General features: G+C 37.2%; 1 protein-coding gene across 1 annotated transcript in view; it reads right to left on the bottom strand.

Annotated features, from left to right (window-relative positions):
* Positions 1-7,833: 7,833 nt before the first annotated feature.
* Positions 7,834-20,741, bottom strand: part of LOC142854046 (chitinase-like protein 3) — a 50,837-nt gene continuing 37,929 nt past the window's right edge. Inside the window, exons 4-13 of the mRNA XM_075979175.1 lie at positions 16,650-16,679; positions 15,930-16,131; positions 12,581-12,637; positions 11,623-11,788; positions 10,968-11,092; positions 10,673-10,796; positions 10,217-10,402; positions 9,288-9,407; positions 9,060-9,201; positions 7,834-8,096 (exon numbers count right to left, since the gene is read on the bottom strand). Of these exons, the coding sequence (XP_075835290.1) occupies positions 8,002-8,096; positions 9,060-9,201; positions 9,288-9,407; positions 10,217-10,402; positions 10,673-10,796; positions 10,968-11,092; positions 11,623-11,788; positions 12,581-12,637; positions 15,930-16,131; positions 16,650-16,679 (1,247 nt within the window). The 3' untranslated portion in view covers positions 7,834-8,001. The remainder of the gene's footprint in view (positions 8,097-9,059; positions 9,202-9,287; positions 9,408-10,216; positions 10,403-10,672; positions 10,797-10,967; positions 11,093-11,622; positions 11,789-12,580; positions 12,638-15,929; positions 16,132-16,649; positions 16,680-20,741) is intronic.

Genomic DNA, 20,741 nt, shown 5'->3' with positions numbered 1-20,741 from the left:
TGTGACCACAGTATGCTTGTTTTATATCTCTGTGTGTATGTGTAGTTGTTTTAAAATCTGTAAAACTTATAGCTCCTGATTACTACAACAACTATGGAAAAAGACAAACATGTAGCTAGCCACCATTTTGGGTTGAGGTCAAAACAGAAACCTCTCAGCACCATCTTTTGTAAGAGTACCTACATGTGCTATACCTACCAAGGAGACATTCTGTCTCCAATATACTTTGGCTTACTAACATACTCCTTCTAATCTTCTTGTCTCTACTAGCATTGGTAAGCTGTAACTGACTGAGTAAACTATATATCTAAATTTAACTTATATGTCTAAATACCTGACAAACAATGGCACCCTGACTCTCAAGTGCCTTTACAGACCTGAGAGTATGGAATTTAACAAAAGAGCTTCTTATGACAGAGTCATGAAAACACCTGCAGCCCTTTTTTTGTTTTGTTTTGTTTTTCGAGACAGGGTTTCTTTGTGGTTTTGGAGCCTGTCCTGGAACTAGCTCTTGTAGACCAGGCTGGTCTCGAACTCACAGAGATCTGCCTGCCTCTGCCTCCCGAGTGCTGGGATTAAAGGCGTGCGCCACCACTGCCCGGCTCACCTGCAGCCTTTTATAGCTCCTCCAAGAAGATACATGGTTGTAGAAGACCTTCGACCTGGAGGCTTACCTTTGGATATGGCAAAGGCACACACACAGCAAAAGGCTGCCTTCCACCTCATCAACTTCCCAGACACTACACTGGGGGATCCTGAATATCTATGCCCCTAATATAAAAGCACCCACAAATGTCAAAGAAACATTACTGAAACTCAAGGCAGCCATCAAACCGCACACACTAATAGTAGGAGACTTCAACACTCCTCTCTCACCAATGGACAGGTCAATCAGACAGAAACCTAACATAGAAATTAGAGAATTAATGGAGGTAATGAAGCAAATGGACTTAACAGACATCTATAGAATATTCCACCCAAAGAGGAAAGAATATACCTTCTTCTCTGCAGCTCATGGAACCTTCTCGAAAATTGACCACATACTCGGTAACAAAGCTAACTTACACAGTTACAAAAAATATTAGTAACCACCTGTGTCTTATCAGATCACCATGGATTAAAGTTAGAATTCAACAACAATGCTACCCCCAGAAAGCCTACAAACTCATGGAAACTGAACAGTCAACTACTGAACCATACCTGGATTAAGGAAGAAATAAATAAAGAAATTAAAGTCTTCCTTGAATTTAATGAAAAATAAAGAAATAACATACTCAAACTTATGGGACACTATGAAAGCAGTCCTAAGAGGAAAGTTCATAGCACTAAGTGCCCACTTAAAGAAAACAGAGAAAGCACATATTGGAGACTTGACAGCCAACCTGAAAGCTCTTGAAAAAAAGAAGCAGACTCACCTAGGAGGAGTAGAAGACTGGAAATAATCAAATTGAGGGCTGAAATCAACAAAATAGAAACACAGAAAACAATCCAAAGAATCAATAAAACAAAAAGCTAGTTCCTGGAGAAAATCAACAAGATTGATAAACCCCTATCCAAACTAATCAAACGGCAGAGAGATAACACACAAATTAATAAGATCAGAAATGAAAAGGGGGACATAACCACAGACACAGAGGAAATTCAGAGAATCATTAGATCTTACTACAAAAGCCTGTATGCCACAAAACTGGAAAATGTAAAAGTAATGGACACTTTTTAGATAAATACCATATACCAAAGTTAAACCAGGGCCAACTGAACAATCTAAATAGACCTGTTAGTCGTGAATAATTAGAAGCTGTTATCAAAAACCTCCTTACCAAAAAAAAAGGCCAGGACCAGATGGTTTCAATGTGGAATTTTACCAGAACTTCCAAGAAGAGCTAATACCTATACTCCTTTTCTGTTTGACTATTGAACTGTAAATATATGGAGAGCTACTTCTGTGATGTACTCATTTTCCTTAATGCTGCTGCTATCTCTACAACAGGCACAAGAAAACTGTGTAGCTCCTTGGGACATGCCTGGCTTCCAGGAGAATGATAAAGAATATCTTGCCTAAATGTTCTTAAAGAAAAAAGTCTTTAAACCTAAATTCTTCTATCCCTTTTTTGTCTGAAGGCCAATTAATGCCTTGTAGATAGTCCGATCATTTCCTGAGTTGGTCAGGACCTTGTCCCAAATCTCAGGAAAGGCACTAATTATGTGAGCACACAGGAGGGGGTTGATGTTTTCCAGGGTTAAAGGCTCTAGTTCTTGCTTGGGGATATGGTATCAGATGGTAGGCAGAGCTTGTAACTCAGAAGATTATAACAAAGAAAGTTGTGTAGGGATTATAGATTTCTTAAGAAACTACAGATTTCTAAAGAACTTTCTTGGTTGGGGGTAAGAAAGAGGAGAAGAAAACATGAGAACATCAGGCATAAACTTCAGTAAGAAAGACTGGGTATTCTGTGATAAAGATCTCCTCAGACAGATCTGAACCTTTACAAGAGAAGAATTAATCATGCTAAACTTCTGCAGTACTGCAGTTTGTCCATCCAGGAGCCCTGATCTCACAATCCTATCTGTATCTCTGTTTCTGTCCTTTCTTCTTTCTTCACTGACCAGCTAGATGAATCCCTGAAGCCATGAAGACCTTGACATGTACACACATGTATGTCTGTTATATATGAATTTTTAAGTAAGCTTATAAATAATGTTTCCCTGTGGCTTTTTCAAATGTCTTTGCTGTTACCTATCTCTCCTTCCTCCCTCTACTCCCAATATTGATTTCTCAGCTGTGTTCAACTATCTCCCTCTCTCAGCTCCTTTTCCTCACTTCACATCCATGTTTTTGGCTTCATTCCTGGCTTCTTTGCTTCGGATTTATATTGATTTATATTCAAATCTAAACATCCAGAAATAGAAACCACAAATCAAACCAAACAATACTTTTTTTGAGTCTCAGTTTCTTCACTTAAGTATATTTTCCGTTTCATCAATTTGCTTTTAATTTTCACGATTTCAATTTTCATTACACTTAAACACAATTCCTTTTTTGAAATGCTCCATGTTTTAATTATCTATTAACCAAGAAGTGGACATTTAGCTTGTTTCCATATCATATACTCTCTACAGTGAACTGAATGACAGTAAGAATGCCTGAGGAAGTAGATTGGCGATTCCTTTGGTATATGACAAGGTATACCTGGATCACATGGTAGATATATTTTTAGCTTTCTCGCCTCCAATTTACCTGGCTGCTCATTGGTACAATTCCTAGCCTTACACTTGGGTAGGACTACTGTTTGCACTAGTTCTTTGCACTACTATTTTTTTAATAGCTGGGGTAGTTTGAAAGAAAATGGCCCCCAAAAGGAGTTGCACTGTTAGGAGATGTGGCTTTGTTGTAGTAGGTATGACCTTGGAGGAAGTGTATCAATATGGAGGTGGACTTTGTGGTTTCATACATGCTCAAGCTTCACCCAGTGTCTTGGTGACTCCCATTTCCTGTTGACTGCAAGATACAGGACTCTCAGTTCCTTCTCCACCACAATTTCTACCTTCATGCCACCATATCCCACCAGGATAATAAAGGACTGAACCTCTGAACTGTGAGGCATCCCCATTAAATGATTTCCCTTGAAAGAGTTGCCATGGTCATGGTGTTTCTACACACCCATAGAAACCCTAAGATAATAGCCATTTCTGATACTTTGAGAACTACTCCTTAGGGAGGAGGCTTCCATGTCAGTACCAGATCAATGCCTTGAAGTCCAGGTTCTAAAATTTGGCATTTCCAGCAATAGTGTCTTGCTTTGAGTTTCTAGAAATCAACAAAGGACAACGGCAAGAGCCTCTATTGGTTTGGGAGTCTCTAAGATCCCTTTGGCAAACAACTTGAAGGGAGGTTTTCTACGTCTGTCACACAAGGTTTGTTAGATAATATGTGGCTCTTAGGGAGAGAATTATTACTTCTTTTGACATAACTACATTGTGTGTATGCTCATAAGTGTATATATAAAACATATGTTTCTTAAGAAAGTTTATAAAATAATTTGCCCTATGATTTTCAAAGACTCTTAGCGTTATTTTTCTTTTCCAAAATCCCCAGAAAAAAAGTCCCATTTTTGACCTCTTCTCCTGAATAACATGTGTTTTACTATCCCCATCTCTAGAGCTCCTTAACAGCTGTCAATTCATGATCCTTTCTACATTTTCAGCTTCTGCAGTTACTTGGGGTTATATGCTCAAGTGCATGCACTATATAAAAACCCATACAACACAATGAAAACAGTATCAAGGCGCTATTTTATTTGAGTAAACCCAGTGAAAAGTAAGAATGATCTCAAATTAAATCCTAAATTATAACTTAAGGAACTAAATAAAACTAAGAATTTATGAGAGCAAAAATTAACTACTTCAAAATATTTTTAAAGACTTGTGTAAAATAGCTAGATGTGGAGAAAATAGAGACAGAGAGAAAAGAATTAGAAGGTTAACATTAGTAAAGAAGTGCATTACTATAGGAATCCTATGGATACATAAAAGTTTATGAAAGATTAAAAATTGAACAAATTGGGAGAGCTTAAAGAAATGAACATGTTTCTAGAAATTCATTATCCACACAAGTTAACAATTAAGCATAATACAGTAAAACTATAACCACTAAAAAATTAGGACCTGCGATCAGGCATCTCCCAACAAAGGAAAGTTCTGGTTTTTATTTCCCTATATGGAAATTCAACCAAATGTTAAAGAATTATTATCAATTCTTTTTAAAAAGGATTAAAGCACTTTAGTGAAGAACACTTTCTAACTCATTTCATGAATCCAGCATTATCATGACATAAAAGCCGATTAACAAAATGGAGTGTTTATACTTGTTGAGTAAGGGCTACTTACTCAACTGAAAAAAAAAACTAGTGCAAATATGCTAGTTACAATCTGACCAGAATCTGTTTGCTTTCTAGTAAGATCCTGATGCAGTTCAAGGAGAACCTGTTGTCCAAAGTCACCATATCATGTACCTAAAGGTGCACAGAAACCATGACAAAGGAAGGATGTGGAAGCAAGGGGGAGTTCTAATGAACTGAAGAAAAGTTTATACAATTAAGGAGGATAAAATTGATACAGGTAATCTTGAAGTGTCCTCCACTGTCTTGAAGAGAGAGATGCTTAGTCAGTAAAACACGCAGAGGAGAGCAATATGCAATAAACAATGAGTCCAAATAAAAAATAATGCCCATGCCACTGTTGTTTTCTCTACAAACCCCTTTCTCAGAGATGAAGAAGAAGGGAGTGGAGGAGTAAGAGATTAAAAAAAGAGTGACTAACCAGAGGGAATGTTATCAGCTTAGTCTCAGGATAGGCACAGGGTGCCAGCAATTACTTGCCATAGAGTTAGGGGTATAACTTTTGCTTTCTGTAATTTATTTTAGGATGTTTTGTTTTCCTTTTTGCCAGAGCCAAAGATGCAGTCTGACCTAGGACATGGGTTCGAAGGACATATTAAGTCTGATGTGTGAAGACCAAATCCCTTATTCTAGAGTCAACTTCTTGTCTGAAACCACATGGAACACTTTGGCATCCGTGACTACTCTGCGCTGATGCCCAATAAGCATCTGAGAAAGAGTAGCAATAAGGCTTAGAACAGTGGTTCTTACCCAGTGGGTCACAAACACTTTGGGTCAAATGGTTTTTACCGAGGTCACATATCAAATATCCTACATATCCAGACATTTACATTATAATTCATAACAGTAGCAAAGTTCTGTTGTAGAGAAAACAACAGAAATGAAAAGAATTTTGTGGTTGGGGGTCACCACATGAGGAATGGTATTAAAGCATAAGAAAGGTTGAGAGCCGCTGGTTTAGAAGTTTAGGCTTGTGTGCAGAAATACATTCAAGTAAGGAGTTAAAATAGAGAAAAGGCTTGAAGTTGTGAAATAGGTTCAACCTTTTACCATTTTGTTTTGTTGATTTGTGCAAGTCAGTCATCATCCAACCCTCAACCCATCTCTTACTACTGGAAGACATTTTTTCCTGAACTAGCCTACTGTGACCACCCCTCCTTGGCCTTTCAGTGCAGCTCCGTCAAGAGGCCAGCGACAGTGTGAGGGCTGGCTGGATCTGCTGTGCCGCAATGCATTGACTGGTCAAGTCATCTGTTCAAGGGTTCGTTGATGGCGTTTTTTTCTTACTACTCCATTTGCCTAAAAAATCCCTTACTATCGTAGAAACAATCCAGAAAAAAAATCAGGCCTTTTGTCCAAAATACATTGTCAGGGGGGCTCAAACTCATTCAGCTTACAGAAATAAAGGGTAGAAGTTTTTAACAAAAGATATAATAATCCTAAATATGATAAAAAAAAAGAGGGGGAACAATTGGTTCAGTCAAATGAACAGGTACAACTTGAGGTACTTTGATAACTCTACCATCAAAAACTGAAACTTCCAGCCAGGTGTTGATGGCACACACCTTTAATCCCAGCATTCTGGAGGCAGAGAGGGGTTGATCTCTGAAAGTTCGAGGCCAGCCTGGTCTACAGCGATAGTTCTGTGACTGCTAGGACTATTACACAGAGAAACCCTGTCTCAAAAAAAGAAATTGAAACTTCCTCTTCAAACTCTGAGTACTATGCATGTGATCTCTTCCTATGAGTTACTGGTCAGGAGTGTACCAAAGCACCACAAACCATATAGGCTATTACAATTGCTCTTGGATGCTCACCATAACTAAATGGAATGCTAAGATCCTATTGCCAAAGATACCCGCTTTGGTTGTGGGTATCAGTCTAAGAATAATCAGGAAACATTCACCCTAATAGCTAGCTCTCATAACACTTGAATGTGACAATCATGTTGATGGAAAGAAAAGACACCAGTGGTCCTCCCCAATGCTGGCCCCTGCGTGCTACCAGGAAAGGGGTACCCACTGATGCAATTATAAGCATAAATGTTCTGGTGTAACAAATGACTTTTTGGTTGCATTTGAGGCCTATACACAGGAAGAATTTTTTTCTGGTATTGTAAATCTTATCAGAAGCCCATCATTGGGTCAAGCAAGGACACAGGGTGATCCTACTGGTGTTGTTTCTCTAGTCATATGGTCAAACTGCCTTCTTAATGTTTATGCTGATACACAGATAATTGTTTTCCTTTCCATCTTCATCAGAGAAAAGCAGAGATGAATTAATTGGCTAAAGTGCTGAAGAAAAGTATTACTGTGAGTGTTTAGATGTAGAGGGGATATCTGTCTCAACATACTTCTACACAAGACTGAAAACTTTGTGGAAGAAAAGATAGAAAGAATGTAAGGTCCGGAGAGTAGGAATTATAGCTATGACACAATGACTTTTAGATATGGCATTGTGCACATCTATTAACAGCAGCTATGGGTGTCTGTACCAAACCAGCAGAAGATCAAGATAATCAAGCTTTTGTGTGGATGTGAGAAGGTGTCTGGAGGCCCCACGTTTCACGGAGGAGCTATCAGTAGTTTATGACTGCTGACTGACAATAAATCACTTTCACAAGGGTATGGCAGCCAAGAGGTTGCTCATCGTCTGGTGAATAATACATTGCATAGGATCAGAACTAATTATAGTCAGGGAGAATTAAAATAATACCAACCATAAGAAAAAAAGACATAGGATCAGTAGTGAGAAAGATTGGTGGGACCCAAAGAGAATGGGAGACAAGTAATGTGGCGTGGGTGAGATCAAAATGAATTGTATAGATCTATGTAATTATCAAAGAAAAATGAAAATATTCTTTTTAAAAAATAAATAAATAGGAATTTCTGTTGGATTATCAAATAACCAAAGACACTCATGTTCTGACTGTTGATTTTATTTTAGTACATTGAGTAGAATTAAGATCTTAGAAAGGGGCTCTGAGAAAGGTAGCAGATAGTGTTCATGTTTAACTCAGAAGTGTTGTCTGGTCTTGATGAGATAATCTGTCTGGTAGTTCCGGACTCTAATTTCATTGAAAAAGAAGCATATGGTATTTCTGTTATTTGCTACTGAGTAGCAACACAGGCTCCAAGGTCTCAGAGCTGAGATTCCTTCTTCTAATCACACTGGTTCGAGTAGAAGTTACTTTGCAACCTAAAACATATAACATAAGAACAAATGAAAACATGATCTGACTGCTTTGAGACTAGAAGAGAACTGTAATGCGGAGGGATGAATTATGGTTACAATTAACAAAAGAGTCCCTAGAGTGAGATCACAAATTGCAAACAGTAATTATATCAATCCTTTCTAGATCACGATTTGAAAAATCACCTCCCTTTGCTGGATAGTTTTATGTCAACTTCACACAAGCTAATGTCGTCTGAGAGGAGAGAACCTCATTTAAGAAATTGATTCCATAAGATGTGGCTGTAGGCAAGCATTTTAACTAGTAATTTATGGGGTATGACCCAGTCCATTGTGAGTGGTGTTTTCCCTGGGCTGGTGGTCTTGCATTCTATAAGAAAGTATGCAGAGAAAGCCATGGGGAGCAAGCCAATAAGAAGTGTTCCTCCATGGCCTCTGCATCAGTTCCTGCTTCCAGATTCCTGCCCTTCATGAGTCCCTGCCCTAACTTCCATAATGAACAATGATGTATAAGTCTAAGCCAAATAAATCCTTTCGTTCTTAAGTTGTTTTGAGTCAACCCTAACTAAAATATTTCCCACATAAGTCATATAAGAACTACCCACTGACCATTTAGTGTATACAAAACCTTCTTGGGGGATGTGGATATAAGTAATAAACAAATGTACTTTAAGAAAAAAATTCTGAAGTTAATATAGACATTAGTAATTCCATGGATGATAGTTTAGATTTGTTAAAGCACTGGATAAGACTTCCTATTAAACATTTACAAGATGGTAGCTAATCTGTAAACAAACAAATCCTAAGTAGTCCTGACTTCTTGTAGAATACAAAATTGCTGACATGGCGATTAGTAGTTGGAGAAAATGATAAGAATATCACTGGGAGAGAGCATAGGCATGTCAATACTTCCTTTGAGTTGGTGAAGGAACACTAATCTACCCTCATCACGGTTCCACTGTCACTTACTTGCACTGTGCACCTTGAGGGCTTTCTTCAAGGTGGAGGTCAGGGGGAATATGCCCTGACCACAGAATGAGCCGGTAAAGTCATCCATATCAATAGCCCAGATCATGGCACCTCCAAAACTGTTATTCTTAAGCCACTGAGCCTGGTTAAGGAAAAAGGACAGCAGGAGTCACTTCATTTCCTGGGACTCAGAGTCAGGGCCCAGCACATCAGCACCACTGGCCTTACCTTGATATGAAAGCTCTTGATATTGTCATAGCCAACCCACTCGTTACCATGGTAGGCATAGGGCACTTGTTGAGCAGCATTCCAGACCTGAGTGGCGCCATTGTTCAGGAAAGTGCAAATCTTAAAAAAGTGAAGAATTTCAGATCCTTTAAATATTAATTCCATGTAAGAAAAAGTGTGTGTACATAGTTGTTTTCCTTCCTTGTCTTATCTCCACAAGACTTTCCCCAATTTTCTAATTGGTTACATTTGTAGTTAAGAAGATTCAGATGTGTTTTATTTTGTTTACTGGATATCACACCCAAGGTCTTGCCAATAGTAAGTGCTTTACCATTGATCTTCATATTCATTAGTTTTGTTTGTTTGTTTGAGAGAGGATCTCAATCTATACAGCTTAGACTTACTTCAAAATGGTGATACTTCTGCCTCTGTTTATCAAATACAGAGATAATGGGTGTGAGGCACCATGCCTGCCAAATATATGAATAATATATCACTGTGTGATATAAGCCCAATTTTATTTCTCTGATACTGGAGTCTAAAGCTAGGACTATATGTGTCCTAGGCAAGAGATGAACAACTGAGATATATCTCCATCTTAAGCTACTTTTTAAACGTTCACAGATGGTCAATATTATAATTTTGTTAACTTTTAGTTCTAGAATTCACAGTAATCTGAGACTTTTGATTGTTTACATATTTTTTATTTATGGAAATATATAAATATTCTTAGGAATATGGTGTGTAAATTGGAAGGACTGTGTTACTAACTTCTTATCATTTTTGGTTACTTAGAGATTATGGTATAAAAATTTAAGTCCTTAAAATAACATTCTGCTTAGTGCAAGTAGGAGATAAAATGAAAGAGTCAGCATATTTTTCAGGTTACGTACAAGAAATTCTCAGGACACATTAAGCCACCTACTGACCTCATAGTAGGCCCAGAGTCCAGTTTTCTTTGTGTAGGGCCCTGGATGGCCACCACGGTTGCTAGGTGCACCAATTCCAGTTTTAGAAGAGTCACTCAGGATGAAGGTGTGTCCATATGCTGGGAATCCAACAATGAGCTTCTCGGGTGCTGCCCCTTTGTTCTTCCAGTTGTCCATGATGTATTTCTACAGTGGCAAAAGTTAGCTGTAGGACCCAAGCCACTGAACACCTATGATTAGTTATGTTAGCTCTTCCTTCTGTCAGTTCAAATTTTTCCATGTTAACTTAAAAGTAATTAGGTAGTTTCTTCTAAAAAAATTTCAATAAATATAAATTTATAGTCAATGAGACATGATTTGTGACTTAGGAAGATGACATTTGCATTATTTGTGTTGATGTTTTTTGCCTAAATCTTGACATGACTTGTCCCTTCACTTATCTGTGTGTTATCTTACTATGTTGTGGAAGGCCTTGATACCAGTTTCAGTTGGAGATTTGTATAATGGACTGTTTTCTCCAGTGTAGCCTTCCCAAGCTCCATGGAGGTCATATGTCATGACTTGAATATAGTCCAAGGACCTAGATAAAAGGAAAATTCTTAAAATCATTTCATATGGCTATTCTCTATACCTATGACAGCAAAGCACCTCTTACTAAACCTCTGAGCAAAGTCTTTGGGCAGCAAGACATGCCAAAGAAGAGAAAACTCTGCTCACACTTTAGTAGTACAGGACAATGTGCATCACTCACTGTGACAGTTGTGGGACCTCATGGCCAGATTTGATTGTGGAGATGGCACCATCAACTGCGGCAGTGACCAACAGTCTGGGCTTTTTATTCTTACTCACCTCCTCCTCAAAAGCTTTACGAATTTCCTACAGAGTAATAAGTTATAGAATGATATAATTGAAATTATTTAACTCCTTAAACAAAATGCATGTTAAAGTGCTTTTACATATTTTATCTTAGTTTAGTATATCAGCATATAAATAAAGTCATGAGGATAGATGGTGTTAATAAAATTAACAGATGCCTAATATTCACAGGTAATAGAGATTTTTCACAAAATCCCACAGAAAGCTAGTAGCCATTTAAAAACCAAGACAAAGGTCTTAAACACCAATCAATGCACCCTAGCATCATCATGCCCTGGAATTACACTGACTTTTATACTCTGGACCCAGCTTTCATTTGTGATGCACTACTTGATGGCTGTAGCAATGTGTCATTAGAAGTCACTTTGTAGCTATGTTCACTTAGTGAAATGATTGTAGTCTGATGTCCCTTAGGGGATGTGATTTATTTACTCGGGTTTTTGGCTTCAGTGACATTGTCAGGGGTGGGATCTTTGGAAAGAGAAACCTTTGAGTTTTCAAAACCTTTGAAAGATTCCTTCTTTACTTACCTGTATCAGGACCGTAAAGAGATGCTTGTCCCTAGGAGGGCTGCCATGACAGCCAGGATACTGCCAAAATAAGTTCAACCCATCAAAGCCATACTTGCGCAGGAATTTGATAACTGAAGTGACGAAAGACTGCCGACTCTCGGGAGTAGTTACCATGGTAACGAAACTAAGGAATATCCAAAGGAAATCATAGTAATGCTTCAAGAATCTGAGCACACTAGAATACACATATTTGACTGATTAATGTCTGCCTCCGAACCCTTCCTACAGAGCCAATCAATTCTGTGGGTTTCTCTGAACATCCTGCTATAATGCCTGCCCTTGGAAGACATTTCATTTATTTTATTCTTACTTGTTCTAATTTTCTTTGAAATTGATCGTATTGTTTTGAAAGCAACTGACACACTTCAACATGCTTGGTCTTCAAATAGTTCCCAAGTGTGTATATTCCTAAAAGTGTCATATTGCTTAAGCAAGTTCATTTCTTTTCCCTGCTTTTGAAAATAAAGAGCAAAGTATACCAGTTGTTCCTCTTGCTTTGTATTTGGAGATACTTTAAGAAGGAAGTCTGTTAGCAATGAGGTGACTAAAGCTTATGGGATGGAGTAGCAGAATATCTATCCTAATTTACATGCGAAGTACACACTAGTCTTTTAGTTAGTATTGAGGTTCCAGTATAAACATCTCTCTCTCTCTCTCTCTCTCTCTCTCTCTCTCTCTCTCTCTCTCTCTCACGCGCGAGCGTGTGCGCGCTCTCTCTCTCTTTGGATTTTTGAGACAGGGTTTCTCCATAGCTTTTGGTTCCTGTCCTGGAATTAGCAGACCAGGCTGGCCTCGAACTCAGAGATCTGCCTGCCTCTGTCTCCCAAAAGAAAGAAAGAGTAAGGAAGCAGAGATCATGCGGTGATAGTTTGTCTTTAGTAGTAAACGAATGAGAATCTCTCTGCAGAGTACTTACGGGGCAGCTCCAAAGTTCCAGCATCCAAGGGACAGGAGTGTTTTCAGCTGGTTGTTCCTTTAGAGCAACAGGAAAAAGAAATCTCAAATCCCAAGGGTCCTTCTAGTTAAACGGCACTGTTTGTAGTATTAAGCCTTTTCATCTGATTCATTCTTTGCATGATATGATAAAATAAATCTGTGAACAATTTTCTCCACTATTGAAACTTTTATTACAATTTTTTGCATTGCCATTATCCTAAAAACATCAATGCCACTTGTACAAATCTAACATAAGGTACAGATTATTGTAAATTCATATTTTTATTTTTGAGATTATAATATATCCAGGCAAAGGTGGCACATGCCTTTGATCCCAGAAGTCATGGAGGCAGAGTCAGGCACATATTTGTGAATTTGAGGCCAACCTGGTCTACAGAGTAAATCCCAGATAAGTCAGAGATACATAGAGAAACCCTGTCTCTAAAAACAAAACAAAACAACAGTAATTATAATATAATTACATTTCCCCCTTGTCTTTCCTCTTTCCAAATCCTCCCATATACAGCTCCCCACTCTCCTTTAAAGTTATGTCTTCTTTTTCACTAATTGTTAATGTATGCACATATGTGTATGCATGTGTGCATATAATATATATATATATATAAGAATTTTATACATGAGCACTATATCTACATCTCTCCCATCCTTTCCTCTCTGCACTCCAATTCCTCCCAAGCTCCTTTTCCAAAATACTTGCAAATAATGTACTGTTCAATATTTCTAGTGCTCACAACTTAATAGCATAATTGGCTCAAATCTTGTCCAATGAAATAAAATGATACATCTTAGTTGAGATGTCATGTTTTCAGTATTGCTGACACTTAATACAAATTCAGTGGGTTGGAAATATGCACATTCTTAGGAATAGTAGTTCAAAATATCAATTTCCAAAGTGCAAGGTCCATAAGGAGACAACACTAAACTTTTAAGTGCATTGATTCTTCCTCCTCAGAATCCTAAGGAGGAAGATTATGCTGGAATAGGTACTCACATATTATCAGGTTATCTGTGATGCAAGAAATCTAAGAGGTTTTTGCCATTATAAATAATAGCTTATATTCTTTTAGCTGTATGTAGGATAGTAACATTAATCATGGTAGAAGTTGCCTGTCTTCCTTGTCTTACATGTTAATTAATATACTTAATAGATCTATAAATTACAAGTTACCAGGAATTGTTTCATTTTCCACAAAAGATTACTCTATTAGAATGCAGAAAACTCTTCTGATGTGGAATGCCCTTCTGTATGCTGTGAATATGTCTTATTACCATTGGTGATTTGGCCAATAGCCAGGCAGAATAGAGCCAGGTGGGAAATCCAAACAGAGAGGCAGAGAGAAAGAAGGCAGAGTCTGTGAATCAGCAACAACCACTGGACAAGCAAGATGTGAGTAACAAGCCATGAGCCTCATGTTAGATATAAACTAATAGAAATGGGTTAATTTAAGATGCTAAACCTAGTTCGTCGGAAGCCTGTGTCATTAGCCAAACAGTTTTTAAATAATATGAAGCCTCAGAATGTATATTTGGGAACTGGCAGACAGGAAAGAAATCTCTAGTTACAATCTTCTGATTGTTGAGCTATTTCATGTCTAATTTATAGGATGTTCAACCTCTCCCTTTCTGATACAATTAATTGATATCATGGTGTTTGGTTTTGAGTGATTAAAAACACTAAGAAAGGAAAAATAGCTAATTTTTAAACACTAAATGGACTAGGTGATATATGTTATGTGTATATTTCTCTGCAGGTAGAATTATGAAATTGCACCACTACCTCATATCAAATGCAAAAACCAAACCAATGTAGATTAAAGACACAAACGTAAGTTGTGAAACTCTAACACTCCCTGGAAGGAGCATGAGTAAGTCTGTGCAGTGATTTTTTTTTTAGAAAGATCTCCAGAACAATGAAAACAGAAAGAAAGATTTTCACTGGGATTGCATCATAACACATCTTCTCACAACACAGGAGAGACAATCAGCAGACTAAAGAGACAAAACTAGAGAAGAAGAGGAAATAATTGAAGACCATTTATCTGGTAAAGGGTTACTATGCAATATATATCATAAACCAAAACCTCTGAGAAAAAACAACCTGAGTGAAAAATGGGCTAAAATCACAATTGGACATTTCTTAAAACAAAAACTGATAAGTATATAAGAAAAGTACCTTAAATTCATACAAACCAGAAAGAATTTGAATAATTTGAATGATTATAATAGAAATATAAAACATGACAATATCATCAAAGAAATTAATAAAAAAATTTAGATGTTATTGGTACAGGTATAATTTAATGTAGCCAATAGAGAAAACAATCTAAATAATCCTTTAAAGGTTATAAATAGAATTGTCATTAAGTCCAGAAAATTGACAAGTTGATTTCTTTCCAACATATATGAAATCAATGTATTGAAGAGATAGTACTAATACTATAAATTTCACAAAAATGTAAGATAAAAAATCACTTATTGTGTCCTCAGGTGAATAAGTAGGCAGAAGAGATACACTGTATGTAAGCACTGAAGTTAAATCATAGAAAAAATGAGAAATTTGTCATATTTAACAGTGTGCATGAACATGGGGGGAGACACTGATAAACAAAATAGGTGACATACAGAAAAACAAGAAGTGAGTGGACTTTTGAATATTTAAACTTATATGTAAGAGGACTGATACTTATCACAGCCTGGTCAGAGAAAAGAGGATTAGGTTAGTAATACATACAAGATGTACAAAATCTAATTGATATACAAAATGAAATTTCAAGATATGATATTTATTTAACATGTTTCTTATAGTTAATAAATAATAAGCAGCATTTTAGAAACTTGCAAAAGTAGATTTGACTATTAAAAACAGATTGTTGAAGGGCAGGCAAGATGTCTCAGTGGATACATGTACTTGCCATCGAATCTGATGACTTCCGTTCAATTCCCAGTGCCCTCAAATGTAATAAGAGAGCTGATCCTACAAACTGTCCTCTGACTTCCACATGTGTGTAGTGACATGCCTGTGAACATTCACTCACATTTACAGACGCAATAAATAAATGTAATACATTTTATACAAGCGGTCAAGGCAACACATATATTAATAAACACAAGAAACATTTTGTAATATATAAATATTTCAAGCTATAATGTTTTAGTGATAAAGTATGCCATTTTGTGGAAATAAAAGGCAACAGCTGGCAACTGAGTCTCTACCTCAAATCCATCAACTCTGTACTATCAAGAGGCATTGACATGTGGCAACTTTTGACCTAACAGATACCAAATTACACATTGTCTCTTTCCCTTACCTTTTCTTTAAGTTATTAAAGTCTTTGTAGTCATCTAAGGCTTTCTTTTTGGTCATGGTGATATTGTTTTTCCAAATTCCAGCAAAGGAATAGATTAAGTGAGTACATAGGCAAGGATCAATGTCATCAGGCTTAATACCTTGCACATCTGACTGATACTGAGCCCAGTTGTTGAAGTAACACATCAGTTGGTAGGCAGAGTCTGTGAGAGGTGAGGAATAAGAATAACAGGCTTTTATAGAAGCTGATAACCTGTGTTCATAATTTGTCCCTGCTTCCTTTCTTTCTTTTACCTCAGAAGCCTGATTTCTGGTTAGAAGTGATTGTTGTGAGAACTCTCACAGACTGACACATAATTCCAATTTAGGAACAGCAACTGATTTAAAGTAGGTTATGTTCAATTCGGAAAAAAATCATTGGGGGAGTCTGGTTTCCTTCGACTTGTAATAATAGGGATCCAGTTGCCGTGTGGAGCGAGGTAGATATCAGTTTATAGCTCTCTAGTGATCTTGCCATATGTGATAGCAGAGATAACAGAACAAATAGTGGACTCTCCACAAAGGTAACCCATTTCCTTCTTATGTTACCTCTTGGTCATGTTTTTTTTAAATAAATATTATAATATAATTAATAATCACCTATATTAAGAATATTGGATTATAAGTAATTTAGGGAGATCTGGGGCTTTGTTAATAATAAAACATAGAGCCAATGACTTACCTAGATGGGCATTCAGTAGGAGGTTGAGACCTAGAAGCAGAAAACACACATTTAGCTGCTGTTCACTAAGATCTTATTCAAAAGCTTGTAGGCTTTCCTGATTATTATAGATTGTCACGTCCTCAGAGAAGTATGTTCTTGGCCTTCAGAATAACACCTAAGCTACACGTGACTGCTTCTCTCTTGCCTCTGTTCTGCATTATTATTTGCTAAATCTGTTATAGCTGCATACTTTACTCAGTACCTTTAAATACTTCTTTGGGGCCTCTCAAGAATTCCTTCAGAATTTCATCAAAGTGCTAGTTTAAATAATGTCATAGGGAGTAGCACTATTCAAAGGTATGGCTTTGTTGGAGTGAATATGTTGTTGTTGGAGGAAGTGTGTCACTGTGTGGGTAGGTTTGAGGTTTCCTATGCTCAGGATACCACCCAAGATGTAGAACTCTCAGCTCCAGCACCTGCCTTCATGGTGCCACGCTCCCTTCCGTGATAATGAACTGAACCTCTGAAACTATAAGCAAGTCACCCCAATAAAATGTTTTACTTTGTAAGAGTTGCTGTGGTCATAGTGTCTTTTCAAAGCAATAAAAATGCTGACTAAACAGCCTGTAACTCTTTAAAAATTCCCTAATCTGTCTTGAGTGTTCTGCCAGAAAATTATCATTATGTTTATAACATCAATCTGAGACTATTTTACCAAACTGCTTACTGAGCCTAGTGCTAAATTGGTCTTTAATGTCTCCTTCTCTCCCCCATGATGTTTTAAACAATGTACTATTTAAAGTGTAAATGTAATTATGTTTCTTCGTTAGAAGTCATTAAGTTGGCTTTAATAAACATTGGAATAATTTTTAAAGAAAAAATTAAAATACAAATTCACTCTACTCAGGGATCACATGTTTATATCTGCCTCTCATTTCAAAGACTGAATGCACTTAGCCTTATAACATACAAAGCATCACCTAAAGCAGAGAATTAGATTTCTCCTGAAGCCTTGAGATGTTTTATATGAAGCCTTGAAGTTTCTTGAAAAACCCTATGAAATGACACCAGAGTAACCATGATTTAAGACTCAAGATGCCTCTGCTCAGATTAAACACAGTTCATTTTCTTATGACAATATCTCACTATGGAACTTAGGCTAGTAACTTGAGTCTTGGAATTAAAGGCTTGAACCACCATCAAGCTGAACAGACCACTATTGCTCCATTTTACAGATTAAGGTTGATGTTTCTATCTTTAAAATTTCTGAATTTCAGCAAAGTTTGAAAATTACAGATTTAGCACAACTAGTATATTTTGGAATTACCTAAAATATCTAAAAATCATGCTGTGTGAATGATTTAATTGTTAAGGGTTACACTTTATGTCATCACTGACTTAAAAGACTACACAGGGTGACTAAGGAATAATTCTGAGTAACTTCTTACATAGTTTGGTAACAGTACTGCTGATCTTCTTCATCTTAGACAAAGCTATTCTGTGGACATAACCAAGTAAATAAAAATAATGCCAAGAAAGAAACTTAGTTCACTCAACAGAGGGAAATCATGCCAAGAAACACAGCCAATTACCTAGGTCTAGTAAAGTCTTGGACCTTGGAAAAGGATGTCCAGTTTCTACCTTACTAAATCAGCATATTTCCTACATACATAAAAATATTTAACCTTCTACATACAGTTAAATATTGTTCTTACCTCTCATTAAACAAATATCTCCTTGCAGCAGATTGAGACTATTACAGAAAAGCACAATTGGTAACTGATCAAAATTCAGAGAACAATTGACTTTGTGGTGTCCCGGCCCTAACTGATACATCAATAATATAACTCCTGTGTCAAGGTCTCAAGGATAATAGTAGAAGATGTGGTAGAAAAATCAGAAGAGCTATAAGAACAGGGAGATTTCTATGAGATTTTCTCTCATAGAAATGGGAGATAAACTACACCTTTGAAGTCTCATCTGCATTGTGGCCAGAAAAGGGACACAAATATCAATGCTAACATAAAAGAGGATAATTTCACCTGCTCTCAACCCTACACAAAGAACTATGGCAAACTAACAAATGTTGAGAATAAAAGAAATAATCTTACCCAGGGAAAGACCTGAAATTGATAGTTCAATAGCAAGCGGTCAGCCCAAACATCATATACATACCAATAGCATTACAAAAATAAAAATAAAGAAACCAAGTAAGAAGTCTCTAGATCTGATTATATACTCACCAATGATGAGAACTAGCTTCAACATGGTTGCTTCAGTACTGAGCCAGCACAGTCTTGATTAGTTTTATATAATATTTTTGTATCTATTAATCACAAAGATTTTCAAAGAAAATGTTTACTAGACTATATGTGTGGCTAATTGGTAAATCAACAGGTCTTTACTACTGATTCTGCTTTTGATGCCATGCCTCCTAGCAGGAGGTAGAGTACACAGTAACACAAAGTGCTTCCATGCTTAATAACCTTTCCCTCACATCCCAAGACTGATAAACATCTGTTAAGATACTACCATCAGGCTTTATTTCACAGAATTTTTATACCTGGCACCAAAGTATGTTTCTATTGGCAGGTAAACAATAAAAACTTTTGGAAGTTTTACCTTTGCTTAAATAATGGTTGGTTGTTCCTGGAATTATTCACATGTAATTTATATGGTCAGTGCCTAAAAACTTTCCTTTTCCTTATTGAGGGTCCATTTTCTCAACATTTGGTTCACATTTGTTATTTGGAATGGGCAAGATTTGGGGGATTAAGGATTCCAAAGAATGAAAGCTACATGTACTTGAAACGTAGATATGAAGTACCAAGATGTAAAGGGAAGAACTCGGGTTGGAAGCATGAGTTAGAAATAGAAATTTAGGAATCATCAGAATAAAAAGTACATTTAGGAATATTTAGTTAATCCACTAATGAATGAGTACATACCATATTCATCTTTTTGGGTCTGTGTTATCTTATTCAGCAAAGTGTTTTCTATTTTCATTCATTTGTATGCAAAATTCAAGACGTCATTGTTTTTTACCGCTGAGTAGAACTCTAATGTGTATATGTGCCACACCTTCTTTATCCATTCTTCCATTGAGGGGCACCTAGGTTGTTTCCAGGTTCTGGCTATTACAAATAGTGCTGCTATGAACATAGTTGAACAAATGCTTTTGTAGTATGATTGGACATCTCTTGGGTATATTCCAAAGAGTGGAATTGCTGGGTCCTGAGGTAGGTTGACTCCCAGTTTCCTGAGAACCCACCACACTGATTTCCAAAGTAGTTGCACAAGTTTGCATTCCCACCAGCAATGGTGAGTGTTCCCCTCACTCCACATCCTCTTGAGCATAGGCTATCATTGGTGTTTTTGGTTTTATCCATTATGACAGGTGTAAGATGGTATCTCAAAGTTGTTTTGATTTGCATTTCCCTGATTGCTAAGGAAGTTGAACATGACCTTAAATATCTTTTGGCAATTTGAACTTTTTCTGTTGAGAATTCTCTGTTCAGCTCAATACCACATAAACAACGGACATTGATCCTATAGTTCATGATCCTAGAGAACCTAAATAATAAGGTGAACCTAAAGAAAAACATTTATTTATCCACCTGGATATTAGAAGTAGATAAGATTGCTGGGCAAAAGTTGGGAGCACAGGGGTGGGGGTGGGGTGGGGGAAAGGGGAAATGGAGAGAAGGGAGAAGGGGAGGATTGGGGAGAACTTGGGGGAATGGGATGGTTGAGATGGAGGAAGGGTGGATATGGGAGCAGGGAAGAAGATATCTTAATTAAGGGAGCCATTTTAGGGTTGGCAAGAGACTTGGCTCTAGAGGGATTCCCAGGTATCTAAGGGGATGTCCCTAGCTAGGTCCTTGGGCAGCATAGGAGAGGGTGCCTGAATTGGCCTTCTCACATAGACACACTGGTGAATATCTTGCATATCACCATAGAACCTTCATCCAGCGATAGATGGAGACAGAGACAGAGACCAACAATGGAGCACTGGACAGAGCTCCCAAGGTCCAAATGAAGAGCAGAAGGAGGGAGAACATGAGCAAGAAAGTCAGGACCACGAGGGGTGCGTCCACCCACTGAGACAGT

Source organism: Microtus pennsylvanicus, chromosome 7, assembly GCF_037038515.1.
Source record: "Microtus pennsylvanicus isolate mMicPen1 chromosome 7, mMicPen1.hap1, whole genome shotgun sequence".
NCBI classification, from domain to species: domain Eukaryota; kingdom Metazoa; phylum Chordata; class Mammalia; order Rodentia; family Cricetidae; genus Microtus; species Microtus pennsylvanicus.
Note: the sequence above shows the minus strand (reverse complement) of the source record. Positions and strands in the feature narration are given on the sequence as shown.